The sequence below is a fragment of the Bombus fervidus genome, chromosome 11 (assembly GCF_041682495.2).
Source record: "Bombus fervidus isolate BK054 chromosome 11, iyBomFerv1, whole genome shotgun sequence".
Taxonomy (NCBI): Eukaryota; Metazoa; Arthropoda; class Insecta; order Hymenoptera; family Apidae; genus Bombus; species Bombus fervidus.
Window position 1 is genome coordinate 4728094 of NC_091527.1, and position 25675 is coordinate 4753768.

The window sequence follows — 25675 nt, forward strand, 5'->3', positions numbered from 1 at the left end:
TAAATAAGATCATTTCGATCATTAGAAATTAGCATGAGTTAATAACTGCTGTCATTACGAACAAACAAACAAAATTATACTTGAAGTTTAATCGTGCGGAATTGAAAAACAAATAGCCTTTTATCTTACTGCTCTTATTATCAAAAACACAAAGTATTAATAGATTTCAAGGACAGCGATTATTATCGAAAAATGTGCGCTGCGAACTTCTCAATTTATATTTCAAATTATATTGCACGTAGAAATTATTATTATTCAATAAAGTGTCAAATATTATATTAACATTCTCAAAACCGAATTCTTTTTAGTCGGTGAGGAAAGATAGTCTCTTATTAATTACTTTCTCTACACGATTGAGTCTACTTTATTCGCTTTTAATTTACAAGAAAGCTCTTAAATTTTAAAAATCCGATCTACGCAACTTCTAAATCCCAAATCTCGCAATCTACAAGAAAAGCTTAAATCCTTGACCTTTCTCAATCTACAAGAAACTCTTAAATCCTTATTTTCTGTCTGTCTGTCTGTCTCTGTCTTTGTCTCCGTGTCTGTCTGTCTCTCTCTCTCTTTCTCTCTCTCTCTCTCTCTCTCTCTCTCTCTCTCTCTCTCTCTCTCTCTCTCTCTCTCTGAACCTGAAAAAATACAAGAAGAATTCCTAAATTCAGAAACGACAATCATACGTGTAAAAAATTCCACAAACTGCTGTGCATTTCTGGTCTCGAGAGAAGTGTTCTTTTTTAAATAAGCCTACCGCAATCAAAAGATAAGAGAACCGCCCATCATCTTCTATTTATTATTCTCGTCTTATCGCGCAAGTACGTCCATAGGAAGACCGCTTTGTACACAATCAGGTAACAGGAAACAACTTGAATATCTGTCTATCTAAGACGATGAAGCGAGAGATTAGCGTAAAACGTCATTTGGTTTCTTACATCTCTCTCATTCGCGATTCCATTTCGCCTGAGACAATTGTACGGGAACGTAGTTATATAAAATTACATAAAATGGCACATGAAATAAATCTACGAAAAAAGCTTTAATCGGTAACAAATCAAACAGGTTTGATTTTAAATGATTCTTTGTCACATTTATAATTTGATTATTCATTATTATATTTTAGAACACATATTGGTAAGATAAATGTGCTTGTTTTTTTATTTGCATAAAGAATTAAATCTTGGTTGTATATCTGATACAATAGAGCAATCTTTTTAAACGTTTTTTAAAATTAATACTTTGATTTCACGATAGACGACGATAAAGACGTTGTTTAGCCATAGGCACGTAGTAGAAAATGGTATAAGCGCGTTTAAGACAGTTTCAGAAACAGCTGGAAATTCTGTCCTGATTCCAAGCAAAAACCAGTTTAAACGATTTTTTAAAGAGCTGATGTTTTATAATCATGTCGATTAGTAACTCAGTGAATTCTTCAGGATCTTTTGATGACAGGTGATCGATATTTGTTATTTCACTGTTATGCGACAATTGTAAATATTTTCACGATCCATAGTTCAGGAAGCTCTGCTCTAAACGACGTTTCAGATCAAAAGGAAAACTGCCAGTTGCGCGGAATGAAAATACGCTTCTGCGTCGTGTTACCTAATTTCCTAATCACGTGACGGCTACCAGACACTGTTCTTTCGATTTATCCCTACCGTGCAACACGTAGTAATGCTATTATAGTGCACAAAACGTTCGCCAGGTCAGAAACACACGTGTAACGCGATGCGGAATAGTTGTATGTTAGAACGCCATTTATCTTAATGTTTATCGTCTTGATCTCCCGTATTTTTATGCAAATTTATATAACAGTTGATACAGTGCAAGAAGGGAAAGCCACAAGCCTAAGTTTAAGAGATTTGTTTTATTGATTAAGTATCATAACGTGTACTTTACTTTCGAGATTTTATATATTTTCATGCATTACGTGCTTTCAGGTGAATTTTTACACGCAAAAAAAGAAGAAAGGTAAAATTCCCGTGATTGGCATAAACATCCGCAGTTTATTTACAATAACATTATTCGATTGTAATCACGCGTTCCTGTTCACTGGAGGATTTGATTTCAACCCACGTATTATTAGATGTTTACTCTTCGTTGTTGTTAAAAATGAACAACGCTAACTATATAAAGAGCGAGTGAAATTAAGAGTTGAAGACATAATTTTCAAGAACGTCCGAGGAAATTAATTACATAACGTCCAAGAATAACTTGCTTGTACATATAACAGCAGTTCACTGATTTTCTTTACTAAGTCTCATTTTCCGCTTAAATAATAGTCGTTTACGTCAAGGTAAGTGAATTCAATTCCAGAGCTATCAACATTTTGATTCGATGAATGGAGTGCAGATAAGTAGAGTACTTAGATCGTATATACAGTGGCGAATAAAAGAAAGTTTAGAGGACATAATTTTACAAAACGAGAAGAAGAAGGAAAAGAAAAAGAAAAATGAGACATGAGGATGTGGTACATATATCTAACATGTAAATGATTTTTATCGATACGGTGATAAATACTTAGTACGAAAGTTACAAATACTCAAGTGCGTAAATTCCAATTTTAAAATTCCTTTCGCTCGCTGCTGTAACTATAAGAAGGGAAATGTGATTTTCGCACGGAATAGAAACGATTTTTCGAACGATTCAAGCACACGGCGTGATTCCGTCGCGTTTTCTTCGCCAGACTAATATCGCGAACGCGAGCACGCAGAGGAAAAGTTACGAGCGTTAGAAGCACTCGATGATACGCTGAACACGTCACGTGATAACTCGCACTCCATTCGCGTGCACCGTGCACGCTTTTTTATTATCTAGAAGTAATCAACGCGGTATTTAATCTCACACGCTTCCATACATTTATCTATTTTACTCGATGTACTTGCTAAACATAAAATGAAAAATTTATGGATTTACTAATTACTGCTAATTTAATAACCCGATGTTTTATCTATAATGTTGCAGAAAAACAGTGTGTCAGCTGCATTTGATTATAGCGAATGAAAATTTAAGAGTATTTGATATTTTGTCGTATAAAAACGGTATATCTAATATGCGACTGATAATACGCGATGAGAAAAAGTTTGCTGAATTCAATCATCAAGTTATCAGAATAGAAATAAAGTATTCGTGCGATCGAATAAAAATTTGCCAACCATAGTAATCTGCAAAGAAGTTGTATATATTTACACGCTTTACCTAATCAGATAACAATATAAATAGATTTAACGCAATGACCACAGATTACATATCGCTAAATCAGATTAAGCTTTCAATTAAACTTTACGTTTTTTTTTCGTTTACTAAAATCAGAGCGAAATTAAAATATACAAATTCCGGTTTAAAAATCACCGTCACTAAATTCGGAATATTGGCAATTCTCGAGAAAAGATCGCGTTAACGCTTCTTTTTTTAAGAATTTTATTAGCGCGAAAGCATCCGCTAGTCCAAACAGCTCGGATCAATAAAACGAAACGCGGCGAACGTGGGAGAACATTGAACGTTTCACGATGTTGACAAACGTAAAAGCGATCGTATAAATAGCGAACGCGATGGCTGTCTTGAGATCTATTTTGCGATCTCTTGCAGCTGACCACGTGCCCCGCTCGTAATTTTTGGCCGTTCTATCTCACGATACGTTTAAATTTTCAAAAATAACGCGTTGCCCGATTTCGCAATTATCTTCGTTCCGCTCGTTCGGCAAAGTTCGAGAATATTTCATAGCGACGAAGCGATTAATTTATCGTCACTTCCGTTGCCCAAGGCTCCTTCCGCGAAATCGACGATGGTATAAAGAAATGGCAAGAATAGAGAAGAATGGGAAACAGATTCGCGAGAGATGATTTACGAGGAACCGAATTTCTCTTGAAAATCCAAGGTCCTACGATTTTCGGTATACACAACGTATACTGAGACTTTTCGTGTCTCGCGCTTGCATAATGAATGAAACCGAATATTTCTCAGAGAATCTTGTTTTAACTCTGGAACTATGTCTCTAACACTAAATAATGCGTTGTCGGATTTTCCTACGATTACTCAGAACAGATGTTCTTGGCACGATTAACACATTTTCTTATACGTATTTTTCACCATACTGCTTTAATTAAATCATCTACGTATGATAAATATTAATCAGGCGATTAAAGATAGAAATCTTATAATGAAATTCAGAACTTATAATTGATGAAATATTTGTATTAATTGTTTGAACATTTAAAAATTACTAGAGATAGAATTTTTGGAATAAAGTTAACTTTTTAAAAAATCAGGAAATTTACAGGTGTTATAATTTTTGTGGGCTCGTGAAATGCAACGCGGAAGAAACTTCTGTTTTATTTACCTGTTACGTGGTATGCTGAACCAGTATTCTGGCCGCAGCTTCTTCTTTCCATAGCTCATAATAGGCGTCGAGCGGGGAATCTTCTTATCTTTGGGCCTTCCTGTTCGCAGCCTCAGGTACAGTGGAGGATCCTCGCAAGAATGGGCTGGTCGTGGTATAAGCTCTACATAACGCGACAGAACAATTCATTATAAAACACATTATAATCCCCCTATCTCCGGAATTAATTATTTTACTGATTCCTTTGATATTCGCTTAATTATATGATAATAGATACACGCGTTTGCGACTTTTCTAATGAATTTTCCGACAAGACACACAATATTTAGATACCATAAAATACATTCCCTTCAAATAAAAGAGAGAAAAAAAAGAAGTAGAAAAAAATAAGAGTCATACAAGAAGCTCGTCTTTGAAGAATATTTTAAAAAGCATCGCATTAAATATCGCAGACTATATTATCGGAAAAATTTCTTTTTTGTATACAGATTGTTATTTATATATTATAAATAATGGGATCGTAAGACAAACGTACAAATCAGAACACGGTACAGTTAGAAACACGAAGAAAACGGGCACAACATCGCAGGAGAGCAAAATTACGTGATAAAGAGTGTGAAAAAACCGGAACCACATCTAAACGATGATGGACAAATTTCGAGTATACTGGCGACGTGAAAATTACATAGATTACATATTTAGAGAAATAAGTGCATTCGTGTGCAGGTGCAATGGCAGAAACGAAACGGAATGTGTGAGTGAAAAGTTAAAAAATGTTTTAATTCTCGAGGGACAAGACAGGTAATCGTCGATGGTGCGACAAGAAATTCAAATTGCATGATATAATTGGGGATGGGGAAAAAAATGTTGCACAAAGAAAAAGAACGTGTCGAACAGGTGACAACGAAATAAATAATGTAAATTAATATAACGTTCTGTGGAAATATGGTGATTTATACGAAAAGGGATATAAAAGCAAGCTAATACAGTATGAACCTACCGAGGCCTTCGAGTTCGGGAAAATTAGGTGCTTGGACTAGAGAGGGACAACAAAACATATGACATTACTGCATTAGTATGAATTCATTGGCAGACGATCGTGAAACCTATTCTGCTGCTTCATAATAACTTTACGTTTAATTATATTTAATTAGCAACTTATTCATAGAAGTTTAAGCTACTATTATATCATATTTTATTTTTAACAGTATAGAAGACCTTTACTTTGTAAACATTATACTCTTTAAATAGATGCAGCAGAAAGGGTTTCAAAATCCTGAAGACATAATAATGTTCCTCGTTTAAAATTAACGATAACGAGGTTAAGAATGAAGGGACTCGAGTCTAAACTCTGTGACCAAAAAGTAAAAAAGACAGTGACAGAGTCCAAACCCGTACGATCATGGTAGAATCGGTGTTCCTCGAATCTGTGTCAGGTATTTAAAATACTTGGAACGATATCAATTCGATATTGTTTCTTCAAAACGGTGGCACAGATTCGTGGAACAACATTCACGGGTAATGACACACCGAATACAAGATGTAAAAACTGGTAATGACAAACGAGTAAAATTTGAAAACCATACAGAATAATATTGAAACTACGTTAAACTTGTAATAATGTAACGTAAGCGCATTTGGTTAGATATAATCATGGTCCTTTCCTTTAATCTGTATTGGCGATAAGAGTTTGGTGCGAAGAGAGAGATATACATGTAGTCGAAATCGAATCCAAAGGCGCTCAAAAATTCGAAGAAAAGGATAATAAATGCACTAGCAAAATAACATCGTTTAAGAAGCCGTCTATACATACGAGCGAGTGCAGTGCGTGGAATGTAATCCCGTTTGCCATCATTTATTCGCCGTTTTTGTTTTTTCATGTATTCGCGGCTATGTGTAGTTAATTATAGAGTTATCGATCCCTTGAAAGGGTGTTTCTTTGTTGACGTAGTCTCTTGCGCACAAACTACCTAACAATAATAACACGATCAAAAAATAGCTATTCTATAACAGAAATAATCATTTCTTTAAAACAGTCGACCAACAAAACGAAACACCCAGTAAAGGACTGAAAAAGATACTTTGCGTGAGCGGAGTCTGCCACAGTATATCTTACAATCATCGAGTTAATCATTCCGAAAAGAGATATATATATATATATATGTATATGTATAGATTGAAATATATCGTGTTCCAAGAAGAAACTGATCGAGTTTCAAGACACTTACTGTCGAAACTGACGAACAGTTCGGGCATATCTTCAACAGAGACCATGCTACGATAGTCCAATCGAGGTGCCGTAGCCAACGTTTTGTTACTTCGGTTACTGTCCACGCTGCTGCTACCTGACGATGTCAACGGTTGCTGTCTGATGAATGTGCCCACGGAAGACCGTCTGAAAGGAAACCATAAAATTACTAACGATTCATTAAACATCTGTGAGATTGCGTTTCAAAATCACGAGCACACGAGATTCTCTGTTTCGTGTTCCCTGCAATTTCGAAGCAGTGTACACTGAGTAATATACATATTGCAACATGATAAATAGCGATTAAATCATGGGGAGACGATGACATTCAAGATAAATGTTAAAATTGTATCCAGCATGTATGTACGGCGAAATAAAGTCGGATGGCTGCTCGGGGATACTAAAAACGCTGTGTTCGACTGATCAGTGAACCGTGTGTTGTCTGTAAGCGGTACTTGTAAAGCGGTATATATATATATTTCTTTTTTTTTTTATTTGGTGTAGTTTCTGAAAAGATGGTGGGGCACGTTTACCTGAAAGCAAGAGAATAAAAGATGCTGATCTTTCTCAATCTCGAGAAATGCTTAACAGAAAATTAAAAACTCAACTGAAAGACAGGATAGATGAAAGACAACAAAGTATAAAGTGTCATACGTGTGAAGCTCGAATAAGTGGAACTTACGAGAAACTTGAATTAATTTCACGTCCTACGAAACAATAATCGTTCGTCGCTCAAAAAACTGGTAAGAAATGATCTTGCGCGTGAATCTCACGTACTTAATTATAGGAAAACAACAAGGAACAACAAACTAGACATCTAAGAAGATAAACGTTCAATGAAATTAATATAAAATTCAACAGCCCAATCAGAGATAAAAAGAGTAAGAAAAAGATAGAGCAAGAGAAAGGGGAGAGAAAGAGAGAGAGAGAGAGAGAGAGAGAGAGAGCGAAAGAGAGCGGAACAACAGTGGGCAGATACGAAAGAAAAATTATAAGGAGAAAGTGGATTTTAACGTGGATACATTATAAGTTGCTGGTTCATGACCGGGCCCAAACTCACCCCATAAGCCCTCCTGGACCAGGTGAAATCTGAGGGTTGCTGGTGTCCTGGGAGAGAGAGGAGGCGGTAAGCGGAGGTGTTCCTCCAGCTCTACCGCCCCCACCGCTCTCTTCGCTGGGAGTTTTAGCAAACAGGCCCGAGCTAAAGTCACTCACCAGGTTGATCGGCGAGCTTATATCCACCACCATTACATATTCTTTGTTAGTCACATTGGAAACCATAGTTAAGCTTTATGTTTAACACAGATTTACCATCACAGTCTGATTGGTCATACTGGTCTCAAAATAGCGAAAGAAATAGCCAATATCCTTAAAATTCTTTTAAGCCACAACTTTCTTCTTTACTTAGATAAAAACTAAATAGAATTAATCGCTAAAGATCATTCCAAGATAAGTTCTTATTTCGTGAGTGAAATCTCTTGGGTAAATGTATTTTTTACCATTGATAGGTATACCCCTTCAGCGATAAATTTATTGATAGCGTTTCGTAAAAAATAAAATAAAAAAAAAAAGGAAGAACAAAATCGAAAAAACGGACTATGATGGTATAAGGTTATCGAAGACAACGTCTGGACTGATTGTGAGTTGGAAATGTTACACGTGCCCATTCCTTTGATTCGTTTACTCCGTTCAGAAATTCGAAAAAAGGATTATCCCAAAGCGCGTTTCGCAAATGCAATAAGCCGCTTGCATCTACGCGCAAGTTTCTAATTAATATTCTATATTATAATAAATGAGGGTATTCATAGCAAAATTTGTTTTTCGAGATAAAAGTTTTACCAAGCTTGTGTGTCATCATATATGTGATTCTGTTTCGTTATGAATAGCCTCAGATATGCTATAAATGTTACTTTAAGTTCTAAAAGATTTCAGCAAAAAGCAACCACATGAAAAATAAATGTTACACCATATAAGGAGGCCGGAACATTGAGAACCTTTCCTGTATATAGAAAGTATGCAAATTTCTTTTTCATTGAATTACTCATTCCTAACATACACGAATAGTAAAGTAAAATATAAAAGCGTATTATATTAATTTATAAAAATTATAGTACCATATAAGTTACAAAAAAATTCTTATAAAAATTTTATAAACTTAGCAGGGCTAAGTATTATCACCTTGAGAAAACTTTGCTGAAAACTGATGAATGATGAGAATCCGCGCTATTAGGAAGACTCGAAACTTTATCAGTTCCAGATTTACTTTCATCTTCCTTTTCGCCAGTTAACCCTTCCATCCATGACAAAGGATATGATAATCGTTTTAACATCTGAAACAAATTACGGTAAGTATTAAAATAAGATACACATTACATCAAAAAGATAACAAAGATAGAAATTATAATATTACCTTATTCCTACGAGTTTCTTGTTTATCGTCGTCTTTGTGTTCCTCATCTTTCTCAGGTTCCTCCGTATTATTACTGTCTAAGCTAAAAGATACAGAACTCGCCTTCTTCCTGCCGTTAATGGCAGGACCACTATCTAGCGAATCAGTTGTAACGTTCGTCGGAGCAATAGTAATCGGAGGGACCCAATCTGAAGATAAGACAATATCTGCGTCTGAATAAACTTTCTTTGTGGGGTTTGGTTGAACTACTGGGAAAGAGGGATTAGGGTCACGTATGTCAATACCAGAGTCGTGGCATGACAGTTTGACTAGAGATCCTTCTTCGCCTTCGGGAATCACCTTCGATTTTGCAGAGTCCACCTGTAAATATCAACATTTATTACATTTTGAACTTCGATTAAGAATAGCATACAGAGTTTTAGTAATAACAAGTTTAATTAATTTACTTTGTCAGAATTTAAAGAATCTTGTTGTTCATCCTCGATGGGCCATGGATATTGATCTTTGCTAGGAACTGGCCAGTGATGGTCAAGCATAGAACGTCTACGCTCCTCTAATGTTCTACTTGCTTGACCACCACCGCTCACAGCTTTAGTCTCCTTCTCTTTCTCTTTCTCCTTCTCTTTTTCTTTGGTTGTCGTTGTATCTTCTTCCTATGAATCAAATAGAAAAAGATACAGTTTATTATCTGATAATTATCACATTACAGAAATGTAGTTGGTGTTTCATATTTAAATCTATGTACATTTTGAAGATTAGTAGGAGTAACGAGATCTCTCTCAAAGGCCTTTGGAAAAGCATCTCCATCTCTCTCTGCACAGCTGCATACATTCTCAGCATCATCCGCCGTTAATTCCGGAAAATTTTCTTCCTTTTCTGGTGACTGACACTTAATATTTTCAATTGGTGAAGGTTTCTTCATATAATAAATTTCCGGCTTCTTATCTAAGTTTCCAGATTCTGTGTGTCCAACTCGCATATGTGCAATATCATAATAAATTGCAGCATTTACTACAAATTCCATTGGTGCAATAACACCGTAAGATTCAGCTCCATGTTCAATTACAAGGGGATCAGAGACATTGGGATCAAACATGACTGCATTTGGCGTAACTAGTAACACTCCACCAACAACACCCTGTAAATACAAAACAACAGTTTAGTAACAACATGAAGTCATTAAAGAATGCAAGAAGCTTTATGTTAAATGTAAATTGAATGAATTAAACCTTACCTGACCATCTGTAATGTGACGAACATTAATTTTCAAAAATCTTTCTTTAAATGGCTGTTCCTCCTCTTCTATCACTGTATTGGTAACACTAAGAGGTGTTTTCACTCTTTCATGGCTTAGTTTCGGCGACACTGGCCTCAAGTTGTCTAAAAGTTCTAGAAAGAAAAGTATGACGTTAAGCATTCAATTATTTTATTAAATATATAACATTTCTTATAGCTAAATAAAGCTTACCCATATTGAGAAAAAAGAAAAAAGAAATTAAGTGGTCTGGTACCACTTCAATACTATAAAGGAATGTAACAGTTATTTCATAGTATTTAATTATGAGAAATTTAAATCTTGTTTCAGGTGATATAACCTTTAGGTAATAGTATTTGACCTATTGCGAAGAACAAATAACAGCATGACAACAACATATTGTCTATGTTTAGAGTAGAAACAACGTTCATTGTTTTTTTTTCAACACCTGATAGGTTATGTTTGATATCTACCATAACGACATATGAAAGTTGTATACGACTGCGCCATATTCTTTCGTGACATCGTATTTACATCGTGACGCCGGATCAGCTGACATCGTACTATATGTATACATACGTTGAATGACAAAAGAAAAAAACATAGAAATTAAGATATTAAATTATGAAAGTTTGCAAAATCTTTGTAAACATACCAATAAATATACTACAATTGTTTTATTTCATATCAAATCATTCAAAACATTGAAATCAATTATTTGCGAATAAGCATATGGAAATGAATAAACTAGCACTAGTTAATGAGTTACGTATAATTATATATACGTCTTTAAACAATCTAACAAAAAAGAAAATACTAAATCGCAAAAAATACAATAAAAAGTTTCACTAGGTTGAATCATAGCTATTGACTGAAACGTTTATTAAGAGAGAGAAACGTAGAATGCGCGGGAAACAGACTGAGATAACAAGAAACACAGTTTTTTCTCAATATCGATTCACCATACAAATTTTCTTCTTACATACATTCGACTACGTAAAACTACACCACGATAGATCTATCTATGACTCTTTTCTTTTAAGTACATACATACTTTGTTTTTCTGACTTCATATCCAATCGTCGATTCATTGGATTTTACGAACATCGTATACTTGACAGGACTGTGTAAAGTGGCGCCATCGAATGGTTAACTTATGTTCTTTTCTCACCGCGAACTGCGACGTCTTAAAAACATCTTTAATATATTCGATATTTTGTATGGTCAATTTTTCTTGGAAGTTAATTTCGATAAACACAACCGATGTATTTTATTGTTCGCATAATTTCGTCACGCATGCTATTTTTAGTCTTCTATTACTACGTATGTATTTTGCAATAGAAGTCGGCAACCTATTAAACACGGTTATAATTTCACCTATGATTAATGGCCAATGGAAGTATAATGGCTTAGTATTGATAATAAAGCCAATGAAATTTTATATTTTGAGGTAAATTCTAGAAACTAAAACGATTCAATCATGTTATTTGGCAAAAGATGGTGAAATCATAAAGGAGATAACATCCAGAAAAGGTTAAGACATCAGCAGGTTTGTAACCAGTTAGCAAAACAGGCACTATGACCAGAAAATTGTAAAAAAATGATGGGCGAGGATACACGGCGGTCAGAGGATAAAGAGCAGGAGGCTGACAAGAAGATACAGTACTGTATGTAGATAAATAAGTAGTATACGAGTACATGTATACCTATATTGCGGATGTACGTTATTTGTATGGTTTTCAGTGGCCACTGGCTGAACAGATTTTTCTGCAACTTTTTCGTGAAGATTTACAAAATTATCGTGCTATTTTTAATCCCTGGTCCGCATAATTTTGCGAGCTATTGCATATGGTAGGTGCAATGATTCTCATAACAAACGTACTCGTATCAAAACGCTGAATCGTGCAGCGAATAATGAGAAAGAAAAATTCGATAAATCGAAAGGAAAATTGGCGCTAACGTGTTTCTATGAATAATGGAATACAGAACCTTGTGGTGTTCGGGTAAGACGGATTGAGTCACCTGGCCAAATATCAAAATGAATTGGGTCTCTGCTATATCTGACTGTACATTGTACATACAAAGTGCAGCGTAGAATATTAATACGGATCTATTGCACACACTGGATAGATAAGACCTGACGCCTGACTCGTCATATTAACGTCTTCGAATATGCGCTTCGTATGTAAGCGACGTACTGAAACATTTTGCTGGTGTTAGATCATATGTAATGGAACGTTAATGAATTCCACAAGTCACGTGGTGAATTTTTCTATTCATATGGTACTTTTTCGTATCACCTTCACCTAGTTACATATTATACGAGCAACATATGATACAGTTCGAAGAAAATACAACGTCAAGTATCCGAATGCATCATAAGATAGAAATTGAGATAATATCCTGAAATAGAAGTATAGGGAATAGCCTGACACTCGAATTTCCAGTGGAATGAAATTCTTATTTTGCGATCAATTTTGTTTAAGTAAAGCTTATATTCTCTACTGGTCTCTATCGTTCTACTCCAATTTGTATTTACTGTAATACATTTATTGTATCTCCCTATCGCTAATATCTTTATGATTCTTAAGAACATATTTGTTATTAACATTTTAAAGATTGTATCAATTAGAAGAGCAATTAAAGATAAACGTACACGTGGAAATCACAATTGCAAAAGAGATTGCGTAGCAATATATTAACATTAAACCTTCAAATCTCACGCAACATTGGTCAAGTTGTCGTCAGTGCTGTAATATCTAATTAGGAAGTAAATATAGAATCATCTCGATTATCTATTCTTTTACTAAAGCTAGTTAAAGTTAGTTAAATAAAAAATATGCAGGATTGAGAATCATAGCTGTATATAATATAAGAAGAAAGAATAATACTTTCAGAAATTGAAATACGTGACTAAATTTAAATTCCTGTAATCTTAAGTTACATCGTTATCATTTTCATCATTCGTATTTAAATTTTACAGTAACTACAAGAAGCATTGATTTATTTTCAACTGAAGCGTTTTTTATCAGGTTCTGTTTCGTCTTCATGGTATCCTACACCTGGACCTGATTAATCACTTTTAGTAAATGCTATAATAAATACGATGCTAAATTTCTTATAAAATATAGCTATATTTGCTTTCTGTAACCACTGTGAGTATGTAAAAAATTAAAACAAAAAATACTGAACAAGATAAGTAAGTAAATAAATAAATTGCCTTTTTCTTCTGGAGGTAGGTCATCCTGAGACTCGTGATCGTGGCAAGGATCCGGACTAGGTGCGTCGGTAGTTCCGCCTTTTGTTTGACCTTCTCCTTCCACTGGTATCCACAGTTGCTGGCCGGGATAAATGAAAGTACTTCCGAGCCTATTAAATTTGCTCAGCTCGGATGGCGTTGTATCGAATCTCGCGGCCACGGACGTCAGCGTGTCCCTGTCACCCACCTGCGGCAAAGAAAACAGTCACAAATTACACGATTAGTCTGGCATAATAGAAAGACAAGTCCGATAAGAAGATAACAACAAATGTGCCTTATTGTCCACGACGAGATTAATTACGAGCGGGGTTTTTAAACTACATTGTTCGACGTCTTGCATCGTTGATGAAAGATAAAACTAGATTATGTACAGAGAGAGTGTTCATTGTACTGTTACAAGCATAAGGTATATTTCGTCTAAAAGGTTACACTCGCATCAGGACTTATTACCATTGATAAGTCGTGTCGTAAATCATTGATTAACTCAATAAGCGTAGCGAATTCATTCGTTTAACATGCTGGCTATAAAAACGAATTTCAAGAATATTCACCGAACATTCATTTCGATTTTATCTCTTCCACTTAGATCGTATAATTTTGTGAAATTTAAAGAAATCGAAGTGTTTACAAGATCGTGAAAGATATAAAATTTCTCTCTTCTTTATCAAAACAATTGATAGAAAAGTTAGTCATGTAGAAAATTCAAACTGTTCCCGAAGTGTCATTCTTTTTTATTTCAAGCCAACTTTCACACCCTCTATCCAGTGGCAGGGTAACCAACCCTAAATGCAAATCACTGGCCACGGTTGCGTGCGTATAATAGGTAGTGTGGTTCGCTGAATCGATGCGGGTTGGCCGGGAAGCCAATCAGGGATCATCGATCGTGAGAAAGGGGCATGCATCGATGACGATCGTATGTCTGGACGCGTCGTTGACGTGCCAGCTGGTGGTAGACCGGTTTAGAACCGGGCGAATATCGGTGAAACGCAATTTCACGGACCGATGCCGATGCAACGTCATAAGCCGTATCTAGCGCCTCAATTTGCAAACGTCTGATGATCATACTCGATCGAATCGTTCGCGGATAACGGCTCCATTTCTACAGAAATACCATATAGCTCTACTTATCCATCATTAATCTCGTGAAAGATGTTAACATATAACTTCAAATTACACTTAAATGAAATAAAGTTAAATAAATTTCATTTAAGTGTAATTTAAACAATTAAGACGTATATTATTATGAATGAATATTATCATGTGCAAGTATAATAAATTAATTTCTAAATAAGCTGAGCACCATTTCTCACGAAAGACGAAAAGAAGAAAATAGTAAAAAGATTTTCTCGCCAATAATGTCGCGTGACGATGCAGATGACGTTGTTGTAAAGGTTGTAAAATGAAATTAAGGGAAACCAACGAAGATAAGAATGTCATTTCGCGATGTGTCGAAGAATGCCTCGCGGAATTTTACAGAGCCGACGTTTATGCAATGTCTAATGTCGTAACACGTCCAGAAACGTATAACGTAATGTGCGAGGAAGTTCCTGAAACATAATACTAAAATGTTCGCGTAGCGGTTCACTGCAGCGTCTGTACGGTAGCACTGGTATCATCTTGCAAGGTTCCCTGCGACGTTATGGTGCAACGTTCTGTGAAACGTTACCTGTCCTCGGTGCTTCGACGTCGTTTAAACGTTTCGTTTCATCCGGTTGTTCTCTCTGCCCGTTGCAAAGCAAAACGAACGAGCGGAAAATTGAATTTACGCTTTCATTTCAATTTAATTCCGTCGGTCTCTTTGTTGACCATAAAACGATCAGCAAAAACACGATATTCCTTCTGCGTCGATTAAATTGAAACAATTATTTATTTCTAAAAGTAATTTTAATTCTTAGAATGTTGTAAAATGGTGAAATACGTTATTCCTTCTTATATTCTTGTAAAGTGGGTACATATAATATTAGCATAACTAAACGTATCTAACCATCTGGTTAGGTAATAATTTATTAAAATTTGTTCCATTTATTTGTCCCGTTTATAGTACCGATAACGCTTATACAAGAAAAATTACGAGAATCCTCGAAGAAGATTAAAGATTAAAAAGTATTTTAAAAAAGTACACCCATCGAAACAAAAAAAAAAAGAAAAAAAAGAAGGAAGAGAAAACTTATAATGATATCGTTGCAGTGTTCGTTAAAATAATTCTTTTCATCTATCTCATTGAAGCTTCTCGATCATATTTCCCATTCTATGACAGTCGTAAATATATTCACGCGATGGCCGTAAGAACTATTATGCTATTTGCATAATCCGGCAGAAACTGTGTGCAAGGAGATATCGAGTAACAGAAAATTGAATTTCTTGAAAGAGGGGCTCGAGAACGGTCCATTCGCCAGCATATTATGGCTTTTATGCAAATCTGTGTCCAATGACCTTTAAACGCAGCCTGTCTAACGATAGTTCGACATTTCGTAACAATGCATATCCTAGTTGAATGAATGTTTAATCAACGAACCTCGCTTTAGATTGTATCTGGTTTAATTATAAGTTTATGGTGATGTATCGTCGTGTTACCACGGTGGTTCACTGAATTTAGTATGCTACGCCTGATCATGACGCGACACGGTCTACTGTGCTGTAGAATTTAGACGAGCACGCGTTCCAATCAAGAACAGACGAAACGTCTGACTATAACGTGACTCGATCTACTTCTGCGTTTGACGATATTCCTCGATGGGTCTTGGTTTTTGTATGGAGATGAATATAAATTGCCTTTGCTATGAGTATCTGTTGATACTGTGTTACGCTATTTATAGCTTATTTGTTACGAAAGAGTTTTCAATTTTCTTCGTAGGTTTCAGTAAATTCGTACGTACAAGTATTTTTTCTATAACAGCGAAACTATTTTTTCTCCTTAAAATCGCATTTGAAATTCCCAAACGAACGCGACTCATCGATTTATAGAGAATAATCCTATTATAGAGGTTTATAAAGAGATTAGGGGATTTTAGTAAAATATTTGATGCGTTATGCGATCGATACGATTGCATAACTTACAATTTAGTAATTACGAATTTCTTATTTACAGAAACTACATCCACCACGTTTTCACGATTTTTAGGATTATTTCAGTCGAGAAGATTAATCGAGAGGGAGAAGAATTCGTAGTTATAAAGTCATGAGTCGTCCGAGAAAGATCAGCCAAGAGAAGGAGTTGTTGCTAGTGCGGCTTCAAGTTGAAAGATCGACCGAAAAAGACAAAAAAAGACACGGGCGGGGTGGTGAAGCTTTTAAGCCGAAGAAAAAGAAAGAACGCGGACCAGGAGAAGAAAAAGGATGATGTTTCGTAAAACGTCAGAGTAAGAGAGCAACTCGGCATTGTTTCAGTTTCTGCGTCTTGAGCTTCAGTGGTTCTCATCAAAAAAATTTCCGCAAACTTTAGGAGAATGGAAAGAAAAATTTATGGAGAAGAAAATCCATAATCTACTTCCTCGTTTAGAGTTTCACTCGCTCTTTTATTCAGGAAGATTCGTACCACGTCAGACCATCGCATCTAACCCAAATTATTGTGCTCCCCTATAACTCAACAATGCCACGAAAAATTGAAAAACAATCGATTACGTCTCAATCATTGGTATGTACATCGACTGTATTAATTTTTAATTCAATTTGCACCGACGTATATATATTACGAGTAAAGTTTTATAACTATATTCGAAATATCGGTTCTTTTCAATTCAGTTTATATATTTAATGCGACAATATATTCCAGTATCGACATTTAATGCATAGTGCCGAAATTGCTCAATTAAATTTTCGACTCAATCCAATAATCCGCTTCTGAGAAAACTAACTAAAAAGTATTTTGCAATAAGCGCAATACCTGTTTCGTCCGAACGGCTATTCTTCGAAACGGACAATGTTTTAAATGAAGCAAGAAATCGCTTAAACGGAGAATATTGAGAATAATTTTGAGTATAATATTCTACTTCTTTATTAATTAAATTTTAATATTCCATATTATGTTTATTGTATAATATTTATAGCATCAAATTTATATACGTGATTTATTTTCATTTTTGGATTTTATTTCGGGTATACTTTGGGTATACTTCTAATTTAAACCTCAAACCGTAAAGGTGGGTATTTCATGTCCAGGCTATTTCAACCAGGTTGAGTTTCTCCTAAGGGAGTAATCTCTGGCTGAAAAAGGTTGGCTGGGAAAAGTTTTACGATAACCTTGATTTACAATGTTTGAGGATGTTATATGAATTTTTTGTGATCTCTTTAACGTGTATTGCCTATTCAAAAATATATCAAATGAAAGATCTACGTCTATAGTTTGAGAGTACTGTGAAAACGTTTACAGACCAAGGGTTAATTGCAAGTAACAATACCGATAATATCAATATTCTGCTTCTAATATTACGTGTATTGATGCTTATAACTACCAAGCAGTTCCTCACAGTTCGTTTATGGTACTTCGTGGCCAGATCCTTTAGATAAAGTCCGTATTTTTCAGCAATATAATCATCTCTAAACAGTCATTGTTGCGTCGCGTGAGATGTTCGGGTAAATAGAGCTTAATAGCTAACAGATATGGTTTATGGTGGTTCCTTGGGTCTATTGCGGGTCAGTGTGACGATGGGTAGGCCTCGGCGGCCTGATCATGAGGAACGTCGCAGGGACCGACTCCGCGACGTAACAGTCATATCATCGACTGTCCAAAAAAATCGACTTTCCAAATATTTGCTCAAACACTCGGCCGAGGTCCTTTGAGCCGCTGAATGAGTTAGAAATTATACTAAGGCTAAATAGCGGCGGGTTATCTGTCACTATATCTGCAGGAGTTGCGTTGCCAGATATTATAGATATTATACAAAACAGATATTATACAAAACACAAATTGAACTGGGAAATGATAAAATTAAATAAGTAGATTCAGAGCCAACGCAAACTATCGTAGTCATCTATAACGATAAATAATACCGTTTAGCGGTTGTAAAACAATTATTTATAGCCTGCTGATCATAAATTTAACAGATTGTAGCCTTCGATGAAAGATGAAATGAGCACCTCTGATAGGTGCTTGGCGTCGAGAGGGAGAGCTGTCCCATTCACAAAAGATCGGCTAAGAAAGCACCCGTTGTCCCGATTCTTCCCTCTTTTCTTTCCTTTTATAGCCGAGTTACCTTCGTCCCGCGCCCTTCCGCCATCCTATCAGCTTCTTATTCAGGGTCGTACGCCGCATTTTCGCGGTTTACGTATCCGATAATAACTTTGCCTGGCCTCGAAGCTTCGCATCCTGATGCATCCTCTCTGTTCGTCCCATCTTACCACAGTTATCGTCCTTATCTTCCGTATCAGCTTCCGTATCTTTGGAGGCTATTATCCGACGATAAGATGTTACAGGTAACGAGGCGAGAGTGGAATGCAATTATCCGTCGCCGACAAGACAGGGCTTTGCCTGTCGGCAACTTCCATCACCATCGATTGATTAATTAATCGGACGAACTGGATGACCGCTTTTGTTCCGTTTCATTAGGTTCTTGCATCAGGCCACGTAATCCTTGATCCATTGTATCGAGATGGCGTTTTTTCCATCTTTATGGAGTGTCGGAGTTTCGAAAAAAGAAAGCGGAGCAAATTCTCTGAATAATTCATGTGACGTAAGGAATTCAACATCTTTTTAAGCGATTTATTCCAGAAACTTGGAATTATTCATTTACTGCAGTATGAGTTACGAGCGTTAGAAACGCGACGGCGAACGACGGAATTAAGTCAAATTTTCTTCGAAATTTTCTTAGAAGAAAATCCAATTTTTCTTCGCAGCTACGAAGTTTTGAAACAACCCAATATCTTTAGCAATAATTTAGAAGCGTCCTGATATTTATGTGTCTAAGCGACGAAAGACGATTAAATTAATTGGAAAAGTGGGGAAGAAGGAACGACGTATGGAGAACGTTTAGCGCGAACATGTCCGGCATCCAGACTGCTTACTGGAACGTGTGCAGATGTTTAAGGAAGGCTGGTTTTGCAGAAGTCGCTGCCTTGGATCGGTTTAGATGTGCGTGTGCTTTGATTACTCGAGGGCACCGAGATGAAGCGGTTAGAGGTGAAGAACGGCTGACACGAATTAAAAGAAATTTTTAAAATCTTCTTTAACATTTTTAGGTCCTTAGAATCGGAAGCCTTCGAAGTTCGAAGGAAGCTTCGAGGCTTTTGGCGGCACTTTTGGATTTTTCAGAAGCTGCAATTGCCGGGCAAAGTGCTGCTGGCGACCTCGTAACTTCCGAAAGCCTTCGAGTGTCAAGAAGATAGCAAAAATATGAGTCCTTCGATCGAATCGCACCAAGTACCTAGATACTTACGAACAGTAATGTACACTAATTTTCCCGTAATACTTTCAACGACCGCCAGCAACTGCAATACGATCGAGCGATTCGTTATCCACAAAGGAGCATTTTAAGCGCGATTTAAAGAGAGCTGCTCGTTTGAAGCTACTCGGACTGTGAAATCGTGGCTGAAAAGGCAGCTTTTTAAGTGACTCGCCTCAAAAAGACGATCCGTCTTCCGTCGCAAACGATGTCATCGGGACTTTTTTTCACCCTCTTTCTCTACGCAGTAAAACTCAACCGAGCTAACGAGTGACTCGCGGCCGACTAAAAGCGGAGAGACGATGACTCGGCGAGAACTCGCGGAACGTTGCTTTTCAGCGGTCCAGGATAGGGGGCGAGCATCGAGCGTGCAAAAATCGAGCCATGTAATAAAGTACGAAGAACGATATGGTTGGACGAGGGGCAAAAGCAGCGGGTTTCATTTAAAAAGTCTCTCAAGTGGCAGAGAAGTCTCGAAGGAGTCGTTTACGCTCGACGAAACTGCGAGGAGGAGCAGAGAATTTGTCGATGTTCCTCGATGGACGAGTAAATTTGCCATTTACCAACGCGAATAGATGTTCGTTATATCTTTCGGTTTATCGCGGACAATGGGATTTTTCCAAGTTGAAAAATTAAATTATTCTCTGACCGAATTTGCGAATTTTGCTTTTGATATGGCACTCGTGTTTCGCTCTGTTTCAAATTTAATTGAAAAATTATACCAACTTCGTTCGTTGATTAATTTAAAAATTAATTTGTTCAATCTTTCGTATCTTCGCAACGCTCTTTACGACGCTATAGTAATTTATATAGTAATTCTTAACTCATCCGTGTATCAACACAATCTGTTGCAAAAATAATCGAACTTCTTAAGTCTAAGAAAAATCAGTGACATCGATATGAAACTTTTGAGGAAATAAATCCTTCGTTATAGCAATCAATGTCAGAGCAGAGTTCGTTCGAAAAATCTGGTTCCGTTGCATGATAATGCACCGTATCAATCGTGCGGCGGCTGTAACTTCTTCTCTTGAGAAAAGAAAAAAACAAATTAGAATGTTGCTCCACCTACCAGTTCGCCAGATTTAGTACCGTGCAATTATTGTTTATCTTCGCGGCCTCAAATAACAACTAAGGGGAAACGTTACGATAACATTGGAGACATGCGGAAGGCTATGACAAGCAACCTGAAAGCGACAAGAATTCCACAAAAGGACGTGCAACGATTATATGACGCATTAGTTAGTCGTGGAAAAATCATTGTATCGCCGCAGGAGGAATGCGTATTGAATAAAATAAAACATTTTCTTCAAATCAATGCGTTTGTCTTGTTATCTTTAAAAAGATCGGTTATTTTTTTTGGACAGACCGCATGTGTGTGAAATCACGGTACGAACGACCGGATGATAATTCTAGATCATTGACCGATGAGTAAGTCGAGAAAGAAAGAACAACGTTTCTTCGTTTAAGGCTTGGTTTTCGACAAAAATGAAAATCCATCAGGTATCCGTGTATTAACCGCAAGTTTCGTGTTATGACATTTCTGTTTCAGTTCGTGTCCGTATTATTAAACACGGACAATGTCGCGATTTCTTTCCCGATTAACAAAATAATTCTTAAAAAGTGCCGTCTTTATCCTTATTTACAAAATTATTGGAATTAAATACAGAATAAAGGAAAGTAGTAGTCAATATCGGAATATAACAGGAATAAATAAAGAGGAAAGAGTAACGGCGTACTAGATAGGCCAATCTACAATAACAAACTCGAGTAATTTTCTACCTAAATATTCGAAGCTCTGAAAATTTGAAAAATCTCCTGCTATCCTAATATCTCCAAGATTCCTAAAGATTAAGAATAACAACTTCGACTTTTGTATCACTGTAATCCCCAAGTATCCTTAGAACAAGTATCCTAATCTCTTTAGGTTCAGGTCGATTCCCCTTGCATTTCGTTCAATACCCATCGAATACCATCCACATCGACCGTATTTCGGTCGTGGGAGTGCATCGACGATAGATAAGAGGTCCAGCCGTATTACAGACATTAATCGATGAGCGATGTGAAGGGCACGGGAAACGTACGACATAAGCCAGAGCTCTAATCGGTACGGAGCAACGACGATTACACCAGGATGCACGGATTATAGGGCAATCATGGTCGTTTCAGTACCGTTGCCAGGGATAATGAAGAGACCGGCGGATCGAACGCGAGAGAGCTCATGAGAACTTTCTATAACGGTTCGAGTCACTCGATCTCTCTGTTGCCTACGTGTTTATGTAACCACTTACGTGCTCGTTATATGTAGAGTATGTCTGTCGATATTAAATTGCTATCTCAAAGCATCGTATGTTGCAGTCGAGTAGTCGTGAATCGACCAACGATTCGGATTTTCCGATCTAGCGATAGGATCCGAAGCTTCGAAGTTTAGAAAGTCTCGAAACTCCTGGAACCTAATACGATGTTATAATTCTAATCCACTAAGAGTCAATGCTCCCTTAACGCGGTGTTTAGTTTGCAGTTTTCTTTCAATCGATTCACATCGTCGGATTCAGCATCTTTAACATTGTCACCATGAAAGAAAATTTCAAGAATTTGCTCGATACCCTTTTCGCCATTGTGTATCTTCCACATAAACTTCTCGATTTTATGAAACCTAAGGTAGTTGAAGCATTTCCCTCGGCTGTTAACGGGTTAGGTACATTGTTGCTTCGAAGAATCGCGCACATTTTGCTTTCGAATGGTCGCGAATCGAGCAGCGAGATCAGATTTTCCAAGGGCTACGGGGCGATGTTGCTATCGTTTGGCGTTGGTTTCTCTTTTCGGAGAATATAATGCGCGACGATCGTGAGCAAGATAATTTCGAGAAAGGTATTACACAAGCAGCGACGCGAATCGTTGATAGATTCGAAGAAATCCGGATCGCTTTTTCCTTGAAGAGATTATGGAGATCTATATAGAGCGACACCGTGCATCCTGTATATAAGATAATCGCCAAGGAAAGGAAATTAGAAGGGAAACTATACCGAGAAGCAATCATGCCTCTCCATTTGCGAGTATGCTAGCGCGTATGTCCGAACGTTCCGGAGAATGAAAGTTTGCTCTTTCACCAATCTCCATGAATTTGAATTTTACGAGACACGATTGGCATACGTGTATGGAATAAATTTCAATTTTATCACTAGTCCGCGTTAAAATTGCGAACAGATGTGTAATTACGTAAACGAATCGTTTAACTAATTCCTGAGATCCTAATCACTGAATGTAACCACATATTTATACCGTGCAGTCATAGAGAGTACTCTGTACGTTTCTAAGACACAATCTACCGAAACAAGAAAGCGGTACAAATGCAAATAAGCGAACCATATACGATATGTAGCGTGATCGTTTCAAAATAAATTGAAAGTTGTTACAAAATAATAAAAAATCACCGTCTATTAAAAAATAAAAATCAAGATATCGCGATTAAGTGCGATTTAATTTCGCACGTACGATACAATCGAGGTCAGAAAAAGTTAGTCAAAAGTGGATCATGTGTCTGTAATAAGCAATGCTGTTGTCATAAGGACCAAGCTACTCTAGTAATATCAAAGTCGAAGGTACTAAGATTAAATACGACTTAATCTCAATTTTAAATTCGACCACGGATACCGAAAAGGATCCAAGGTGCATTATTTATCGACACGTGTGATCTAATACTGGATCCTTTCGTCAGAATCGCTTTCATAAGAATCGTGGCGATTACCACGTTATCTCTTTCTCTCCCTCCCCTGCCCCCGTGAAATGTCGTATCGATTACCAGCAACGCGCGTGTATATACGTGTTCGTCGAGAAAGTGAGCGTCGATTTGCGAAAGGCGTATGTGCACGCTCAAGAAAGCATAAGCGTGTCATTATGCAACCAGAGTCCAAGTGCTTGAGTAATTTAGCGTGCGTATACACCGACCTGCGTTTCGTTCAACCTGCCTCATGCTCGTTTCACCGAACCAACCTTGCGTTACCAATAAACGCTATATATTCGCGCCAAAAACCTCGGCCAATAAAATCGCAAGTAAATTTATTCTACGAACTTTCGAAATTATCTCTCCGTAGTCTTCCATGGCTTGCAATCTCGAAGAGCGTATTATTATTATTCGCAAAAAGCGATTTAATCGTATTATCGACTCATCCCCGAAGACTCGTTTGTTGTCATATTGAACGTTTCTTCAATTTTTTATTCTTTTTTTTTATGATAGAACTCTTAAATGTAAAAAATATAAGTTTAAAGAAGAGATTACTATAGGTAGTGGCTATAGGTACTAGCAGAAGCTTTGGTATTTTTTAAAGTTTGTATCCTTTCTGTCAACTTTGCAAATTATTATATTTACAGGATCCTTGAAAATGAATGATAAAACATGATTTGATTTCATAAATGTAATTTGATACGAATAATGAAACACATTTGACTGTTACTATCGTAGTGAACCTTCTCAGGTTAAATAGACTTTTATCGAAATGTAGATAGACGAATAGATTTATCGGAAGAATGTAAATAAATTCGAGGGAAATTATCATAACACAGAAGGCTTCTGTTACCTTTTTCCTGTCCATATTTCTCTTCCCTCAATGTTGAAAACCATGCATACAATATGTTACGTAAGTGTTAATAAAAGTTCTTCGAATGTTTATCTTCTAAACATCTGTTCGCCATTTGATCAAGTTCTCTAACAGTATTTCTAGATTCGATAAATTTTTATATCAAATAAAATATGCAAGTTTGAAGATTACGATGATAGTGGCGCTACATAGTTAGATAATCTAAAATCATCGATCACACGAACAACGAAGAACGTGGAAATGACAACAGCGAACGATTAAACATTAGGAAGTGTTTCACGCGCAATAAATTTCTTGTCTAAATAAATATATAGATAATATTTCACTCGGTAGAAAGATAAGAAGAGAACATACGCGAGCTGTAACGGTTTGATAATTGAAGATGAACGAGAATTTCCTGATATTTGCTGATAAACTATATGACGATGAATCATGCTCGACGACTCGTTGAGGCACGTGAATTTCATCAAATGTGTTGGCCAATAATTCTTCTGCGTTTTGATCTATGAACCGTGTTCATAATTAAGTAAAAAATATCTTATTGTAGGCGCTTGAAGAATTAAGAGGAGAATTAAGAAATAAGAGGAGAGCAACAGATTTCTATGAATTTTTTTTGACTAACTACTAGTTATGTGGGACTAGATCTTTTTCAGATGCATTCACGATCTTGAAGTACAGATGTAACTTTTTTAATTTCAACTCTGCTCGTCGTTTATTAACTTTTTAAACTGGCGCTAAGTGAGAAACCGATGAATCAATTTCTGACAGAGAAGATCGTTCGCTTTGTTCGAAATTTCTCCAAGAATTGAAGATGAAATTTTTATTTGATTATTTACTTGTAATATCTGTTTAAACAGTATAAACTCAATTTATCTGCTGATAAAGGTTAATTTTTCTTCTAAATACACTAGAACTTTCCAATCTTTTGCTTTTTTTTTTTTTTCAAAAATAAGTTCGCTATCAGCGTAAATTATAAGACAATTTCTTAACTTCTGCATTTTGATGATTGTGACAAATGCTACACTGCACTCTAACAATGGTTACATCGTCAAAGACGATCACATGACTTGTACGATATACAATAAACAATAAGAAAAACTGAAGTAAAAACATTAAATTCATACTTCAAGACTGTCTACTTTCATCCCAAAAACGTCTAATCTCACACGATCAGTAGTTGCTTTAAAAAAGATTTGTA

The 25675-nt window shown here is 36.3% G+C and overlaps 1 protein-coding gene across 16 annotated transcripts in view; it reads right to left on the reverse strand.

Moving 5' to 3' along the window:
• The window catches only part of Mtd (TLD domain-containing protein mustard), a 302520-nt gene that overhangs the window by 37748 nt on the left and 239097 nt on the right, over positions 1-25675 (reverse strand). For 9 of the 16 annotated variants that reach the window (XM_072013261.1, XM_072013259.1, XM_072013257.1 and 6 more), the window contains 10 exons: positions 13467-13692; positions 10226-10380; positions 9737-10129; positions 9438-9644; positions 8992-9351; positions 8760-8911; positions 7642-7812; positions 6562-6728; positions 5334-5369; positions 4334-4496 (listed from right to left, as the gene is read on the reverse strand). In XM_072013261.1, the coding sequence (XP_071869362.1) occupies positions 4334-4496; positions 5334-5369; positions 6562-6728; positions 7642-7812; positions 8760-8911; positions 8992-9351; positions 9438-9644; positions 9737-10129; positions 10226-10380; positions 13467-13692 (2030 nt within the window). Of the gene's footprint in view, positions 1-2536; positions 2676-4333; positions 4497-5333; positions 5370-6561; positions 6729-7641; positions 7813-8759; positions 8912-8991; positions 9352-9437; positions 9645-9736; positions 10130-10225; positions 10381-13466; positions 13693-25675 lie in introns of those variants that run through there. The other 7 variants (XM_072013253.1, XM_072013248.1, XM_072013251.1 and 4 more) reach the window with 6 other exon arrangements.